The sequence below is a fragment of the Oryzias melastigma genome, linkage group LG24 (assembly GCF_002922805.2).
Source record: "Oryzias melastigma strain HK-1 linkage group LG24, ASM292280v2, whole genome shotgun sequence".
Classification (NCBI taxonomy): domain Eukaryota; kingdom Metazoa; phylum Chordata; class Actinopteri; order Beloniformes; family Adrianichthyidae; genus Oryzias; species Oryzias melastigma.
The window spans coordinates 16,259,597-16,267,437 of NC_050535.1; the positions used below are offsets into that span (position 1 = coordinate 16,259,597).

General features: G+C 39.9%; 1 protein-coding gene across 1 annotated transcript; it reads left to right on the plus strand.

Annotated features, from left to right (window-relative positions):
* Positions 1–38: 38 nt before the first annotated feature.
* Positions 39–3,975, plus strand: LOC112158210 (C-C chemokine receptor type 4-like). Its single transcript, XM_024291456.2, has one exon. It carries the CDS (start codon positions 195–197, stop codon positions 1,095–1,097), a length of 903 nt encoding a protein of 300 aa, XP_024147224.1. The 5' UTR covers positions 39–194; the 3' UTR covers positions 1,098–3,975.
* Positions 3,976–7,841: the final 3,866 nt, after the last annotated feature.

The window sequence follows — 7,841 nt, forward strand, 5'->3', positions numbered from 1 at the left end:
GGGGGGGTTGTTTTGGTTGGGGGGAGAAAAATGTACGTCTAGTGTGAATTGCAGGAGAGAGCGGATTTCGCGCGCTCTCCGCTCCGGAGCGCTTCTGCTTCCAGTGTGAAGAAAGTGTTGCATTTCAGGCATATAGATCTTTTCTGAATTTCTGATTCTTTTGTGACACTTAGGTCCATCATTTATTTAGTGAAATGGAGCAACTCAACTTGACTGCAGTAACTCCAAACATCTCCTCCTCTCCTGGACTTCTCCCTTCTCCTCCCATGAACTCCAGGGGTGTTCTGCCTGCAGTGGTTCTGTCTCTCTGTTTTCTGCTGGGAGTCCCTGGAAACATCGCTGTCATCATCCTGAAGCCAAAGTTTCAGCAGCTGTCCAGCATGACTCAGCGTCTGATGTTGAATCTAGCCGTGTCAGACCTGCTGTGTCTGGTGACTCTCCCGCTGTGGATTTACAGTCTGCTCTACGGGTGGATCTACGGTCTGGTGACCTGTAAGATCCTGACATATCTCCTGTATTGCAGTGTTTATGGAAGTTTTCTCACTGTAGCTTTGTTGAGCTGCCAGCGCTACATGCTCGTAGTGCACCAGCAGTTTTATAACCAGAAAAAAATTGGATTACTCTTGATTTTGCTTTGGCTGGTTGCCATGGTTCTCTCCCTTCTTGCTTTAGCGGTCCATCAGCTGATCCCTGATGAGCAGTGGGTGCACTGCAGACAACAATTCTCCTCTAGAACTCAGAAGATAGTTGTGCTGCTGGTTGAGGCCATAGTGGGGTTTGCTTCATTATTTATTGTTGCATTTTCATACATTCAGCTTTACAGGACAGTGAATCGAGGAGCATTTTTTAACAATCCTCAGACATCCAGACTGCTTACTGGTATCATTGTTGTGTTTTTTGTCTTGTGGATTCCATGCCACACTGTAAGTGTACTGAGTATTGGAGCTACTGCTTTACAAAATGAGAGGCTTGAGAAAATCTTTGGAGAGCTGCGATCTGTTGCTGGATCACTGACATTTATAAACAGCTGTCTGAATCCACTTCTCTATGCATTCACTTCTCACATTTGCAAATGTGAGAGACGGGTGAACCACTGAGGTTAATGGCCCTATTTTCTACAAACTGTGTCATTGCTGATTTAAAAACAGAGTGACGTATCATTTTTCTGTATTCAGCTGAAGATGTTTTTTTATTATTTTTTACTTCATCACAGAATGCTGCAGCTTATTTATATGGTAACTAAGGGTTTTCAAATAAACTGTAATTTAACCAAAACACAGTTGGTTCAACTTATTGCTTTTCATACTTCTGAACAGCATTTTTTACTTTTACAACCTGCAACAAAATATAAATATGGTCAAAGGTTCAAAGTACAGGTTTTATATTCATGGTAATGTTAAACCTGACACACAGATATAATAAAATAAAAAAATAATGTATTTGGAATAAAGCTTGGAACAGGAATCTCCAGTCAAATCTTACTTACATCAAGAGTCATCATCAAAAATGCTTAATGCATCACAGTGATATCACAGTATTTAACATTGCAGAGTGGAGACCATGTTAAATACAGCGTGGTGATTACTATGAATGAGAAACAGCTGGTGAAGGCAGGGGAGATACATGACTTCCTTCCTTACTTCCATGGAGTAAGGAATTCAACAGATGCAATCAACTCTGGAGAGGGTCTCCTCTGGTGGTCGGAGGAGGACACGGCTGGTTGAACCCTTACAGAGCCTCACATTTCTCTTGTTTGGCGTACAGGTTAGAATTGATCAGGCGTTGTAAACCTGCTGGATAGGCAACACATGTTCATCAAGAGAACTCGAATACACCAGAATGTCATCTATGTAAATTATAACATGTTTTTGCAGCATGTCCCAAAAGACATAATTGACAAACACCTGGAAGACTTAGGGGGAGTTGCAGAGTCCAAACAGTATGACTAGATACTCATAATGACCTGTTGTGGCTGAAAAGGCTGTTTTCCACTCGTTGCCCTCTAGCTGAAGTTGTGATCCTGGCGGAGTTGTTCTAGGGCTGGAGGAACCAAAGGCAGGGGGTGACGGTGCTTAACCTTTATCTTGTTAAGGCTACAATAATCAATACATGGATGGAGACCCCTGTCTTTCTTCCGGGGGACGTGTGAGGCAGAATGAGCTCCTCTTGAATGAAAGCCTGCATGGCTACTGTTTAGGGCTAAAACAGGGGAAACACTCTTTCCTTGGCTGGAACTGCACCAGGAAGTAAATCGATGGGACAGTCATAGGATCTGTGAGGAGGTAGTCAGGTGGCGTTTTGTTTATTAAAGGCTTTTGTCAGGTTGTGGTATTGAAAAAGCAGGAAATCCGGTGAGGATTTCACCTGTGCTGTGGTTTTAGGAACGGGATTTCTGCTTGGATTTCTTGGAAACATCGCTGTGATCATTTTCACGCCAATTGTCCAGCATATGTCCGCTGTGAGCCAAAGTCTGACACTGAATCTTGCGGTGTCAGACCTTCTGTGTGCGCTGACTCTCTGGATCTATGATGTGTTCTTCATTGGACCACTGGACTGTAAACTTCTAACATACCTGATTAACTTATGCATTTAAGCATTTATGGCAGTCTGTTGACCGTGACTTTGCTAAGTGTCCAGGGCTATCTGTTTGTTGCGAAACAGCGGAATACCTTAAATCACTTTGGGCCAAAGCATCTCCTGGTTCTGCAGTGGATTGCATCCATCCCTGTGTGTGTGATTCGACAGTTGACCGTAGTTAATCAAAAGAGGTATTGCTCTTTCCAGCCCTCTACTGAAGCTGTGGCTACTGTTCATAGAAGAGACCTCCGAGGGATTTATAACATTATTTATCTTTTTTTTTTTCTTTTTTTTTTTTCGTGGCTGGATGGCTCAGTGGGCTAAGTATAGGTTCGCACCCAGGAGACCTGGGTTCAATCCCTGGGGTGTCCACTGATCTCCATCCAGATTGGGTCCTTAGGCAAGACATTTGATGCTGCTGCCTAACTGGGTCCCTGTGCCCTTCAAGTACAGGGTTGCGTCAAGAAGGGCATCTGGTGTTAAAACTCTGCCAAATCACTGATGTGAAACAGTGGATGCTGTTTTGCTGTGGCGGCCCCAAATGGGATAAGCCAAAAGGTCAAGAAGAAGAAGAAGATTTATCGTAGCTGTTTCATACACCTTGCCTTTACAGCAAGGTGAATCAAACAGCTTTTTTCAACCATCCTCAAACAACCAGACTGGTTTCCAGCAATGTTCTTTGTCTTGAACTTTACCTACATTGTTATCAATGTACTGAGTCAGACTGCAGTTTCTTTACATATTGAGGGCCTCGTGGAGTTTTGCAGGAGCTCACGGTACATTTTTGGAGTGATTGTCCTAAGGAACAGCACCTTACATCCTCTATTGTATGCATTTAATTCCTGTAACTTCTGGAAGAGATGAAAGAAAAACTGAACTGTTGGGCGAGAAATTCTGGTGTTTCCCAAAGTCAAAGTAATAATACCGTTTCCAATGCTGTTTAGTGACATTAATGATAATGCTTTTGTGCTAAAATGTGTTGAATTTTTCTTTGTTACATTTTAATTGTTACCTTATAAACAACTGTATATAACTGGAATCATCATTTTAATCTGTACTGTATGGAGTTGTAAAAGAAAACCCCATTTTCGATGTCTTCATTGGTTCATTTTTGTAAATAAACTTGAAAGCCTCCTTATCTCACATTAGCGCTGTGTGTTTGGGTTAACGTCTGTGTATGTGACTGACAAAGTGTTGCCTACAGAGCCGGGCAAAAAATAAACATGTTTCGAATGTTGCTGCAATCTGTACAATCTAATCTGACAATTACACCACCCTCAGCAACGTGCATTACAGCAACCACTTTCAATGAAAAGTGTTGACACATGCAATGTTACGGACCTCCATGTTCTAGACTCTCACATTCATGCATAGCTATGCACATTTTTAAAGGCTGTTTTAGAACCTACATTGAAAGTTATACCAACTGAACTTTGACCAATCAGGGACTCAGATATGATAGTGATGTATGACGTGCCAACTGTTTGAAAATTGATAAAAAAAAAAGAATACTTTTAGTTTGTGTCGGCCAGAATTATATGGCATTGAATCTTTCACAAAGAAAGACTTGATGCCATTCCAAAGATTTGCATAACTTTGATATGTCACACCAAGCCTCTTCCACTGTCCCTCACCTGTCCAGAAACCTCAGGGAGAATTTATTTGAGATTGAAAGAGTTTATATCTTGTATAAATAGCATCTTTATCTAAAATGTGTATGAAGGCCTTTTTTTTAAATATGTTATCTGAGATTTTTTTTTTAATCCTGTCTGTTTGAATAGAGTTAAGGCAATGTTCTAGTACGGTGCCTCATGACCTACTACTATCTGGCACTATTTTTCATTCTATCCAAATGTTGTTCCTTCTGTTTTGAAAAAAAAATATGTATATATATATATATTGCTTGCAGTGGGCAGATGAATCTGCACGGGAAATGAACGACCCCGCCCTCCACGAGTTTCCTGCTGCCTTGCAGGTCGGCCTTGGCTGGTCAAAGGCTTTGGGAGTAAAACCCAGACAGAAAATCCGGAATGGAGACCCGTAGGCAGTTGGTTGAGCTCTGCGATGCCTTCTGGCACCTCCTGCAGCTGAGCTGGAACCGGCCGTATCGGCTTGCCTTTCCGCCGGACTCTTCCAGCGACGCCGAGAGGGGGGTCCTGGCACTGGGCACTCCAGGACCTCCATAACACTCGCCCAGGCCTGCACCTGGAGAGTTGCATCTCCCACATTGGCCTATTCAGCCACAGCCGACGTTGCTGCTCCACAAATTAAAAAACACAGGAAGGGTGCAGACTCCATTGTCTCTAGAGACAGAAGGATGCCAGGAGGAGATATATATATTAAGCACTGATACTGTATTTCACATGAACATATTGTAAAGCTGTATCATAATCTTCCTGGGAGGCAAAATTATTGATTATGTTGTCAAGATTTGTGCAAGACAAAGCAGACCCAGATGCTGGCAACCCAGAGGGATGAGGAAGAAAGAGTTTTTATTTTTAAGTGGAGGTAGTGATGATTTGGAAGTGGAAGTGGAGGTAAGTAATAGAAGGACGTTGAGGACCGCAGCCAAAACTTGTCTTCATGGTGAAGTGGCAGCAGAACAAAGAAGCGGCCGACGGAGATCTTGGTGGTAAGTGGAGTGGTAGCGTGTTGGGAAGACGTGGGGTGGCAGTTAGAGGAGGGCTTGGAGCACGGTGAAGTTCTTGCTGATGGACCTATGTCGGCATGAAGAGAATCCTGGAAAAAAGGATTGGTCGTGGGCATGAGTGTTGTTTGATCAAAAAAACTCACTAAATTTAGAGGCTGACATCTGGATCCAACTAGGAGGAGCAAAAGAAGCACCATGACTTATGTCAAACTTTTAAGTTACAGTATTTTATGTATGTTTTTATGTTTATTTTTTTTATGTTTATTTTATTTATGGTTAATTATTTTTTATTTTTTACATGAAATAATTGGTGTGTCAAACTGTTAAAAAAAGAAGAAGTCATTGTAATTTTGTGCATCCCTGCAGCAGATTGTGCCCTAGGCATCCGCCTAGGTTGCCTATGCCCAGGGCCGGTGCTGGTTCAAGGAATAATAAAATTTTGTCGTTAAGATGTTTTTCCTGATTTACTGTAAGGCAGTGAAGACACTTGTGTGACATATCATTTTATGAGGTGATATATAAAGTAATGCCAGATTTTTTTATGAAGACACCGACTACTGTTGGATCACTGACAATTTTACACAGCTGGTAGAATCCACTCATGTTTGCATGGTATGGGGTAAGATAACTGTCAAAAAGGAATGTATTCTTAAATAATATGTTTTATTCCTAAAAAAAAGAAATTTGTATTCATAAATACAAAGTTGTGCATACATTTATATTTTGTGCACAACTTTGCAGAAAAAATATGAAAACAACATTTGGTTTTACATTTAACATGTCTCTATTGAATACGACTTTTCTTCATTTTGAATATGACTTTTCTTTGTCTTAAATACAAATTTCTCCCGTTAACAAACTGTTAAAAATACGTCACTGGTCACAGGCTTATACTTTGAGTCCTGGAACATTGATTGATCCAACTTCGGGTGTTTGTTCATTTATTTAACTAAAAATAAAATAAAAAAAATTAAGAATGTTATTGATGCCATAACAGAAAAATTATCTTGATAGCCATAGCTGTTGAAAATTTAATAAAACAGATCAAAATAAAGTAATCTCCGACCGAAGTTTGCAGTTGTCAGTGATTGTAAACAATGCCCAACAGAGTTGCCCAAGTTAGCCTTCTTTAGCTCTGAGTTAGCTTAGTTGTTTGCGTCATTCCTGTCTATTTTTTTAACGCTGCTGTAAATGAAAGACGCGTAAACCACAAGAGGATTTTTTTGGTCCATCGCAAAATTATGTGTATTTGATGTTGTTAATGAGTTTGTGCAGATAAACTTTGACAATAATCAAAAACAAGGCCAGTTGGTTTTATTATTATAATTTTTATTTTGTTCCGTAAATTTGTTTAGTTGTAAACATAGTTTTTTGTATGTGCATCAACAATATAAGGTAAAACAACCCTAATATATTTATATAATGCTGGGTATTGTTACACGCAACTCACAAAAACAAAGGAAATGGTTAATATATATATATATATATTGTCATAAAAAAGTCAGAAACAGGAAGCTGCTTTTAAACCTGCAGTTTTCATCAGTGACCACAGAACAAAACTAACACAGTGAGTGTTAGTATTTGACAGAAGCTCAGTGACTCAAAGTGCTGCTGATAGAAGACCTGGTAGGTTTTTTTTATTTCATCATTTTGCTGGTAGTATTTTCCTCATTTGTATCATTATAACTATTTGTATTTTTTCTGGGTTCCAGATCATTGTTTGATCTGCTCAGTGTTTCTGCTAATTTCTTATACAGTGAGGACCTTTTAAAGTTTTCATTTAAATGTAACTTAAATTGTTAAAACATTGCATCTGCATGAATCCACTATTGTACGTGTTAATCTCTTCCAGATTGTGTTGCAAAAAAAACAAAAAAAAAAAAACAAAGATCATTATATAGTTAACATGACAAGTGAAGAGTCTCGTGTCTTCTTCCTAACTGCCCTTATGGGTAGATTGGGGCTTTCTGTTGGCAAAGAAATGGGCAAAGCTCTACGCAGACGACCTACTCACATTTATAAGATCGTAAACCGCTAATCGTACCTCTGAGGATGTTCATGTACATTTTAAACTATGGGCATGCTGTGGTAACAATTCATTGTAAGTTCGGGGGAAGTGGGTAAGACGCAGAGGGATTCTTCTTCTTTTTTTTTTTTTTTTTTTTTTTACCCCCGTCAAAAAGGCCCAGTACTGCTGCTCCTTGCACTCCCCTATAAGTGCACCCTACTTACAGCTGTGCTGTTAGAAATGAGTAAACTAGATAGTCAGAGGATAGTTTGTGTGGGGATCCTACAGGCAACTTATGGCGCTCACATTCCCCGTGTACACCTTGTTTGTGCAGCATTTGCGTGTGGTAAGGAAGGATCTAGTGGACACACTTTATTAATGACTATAGTACAGCATCACACGTATGTTATGAGTGAATGCAACTTATATTTTTGCATAGATATAACAGACAGAATTAACAAATAAATGAATTAACTCTAGTGTTAATAAGTATTTGTATCTCTCTTATGAAAATATTTTTTAATATCCCCGTAGACATCAACTATTTGACTTTTTTCCCTTTTTTGTAGGGACTTTTTCCAGACCTAAAGAACCTGAGGCTGAAAG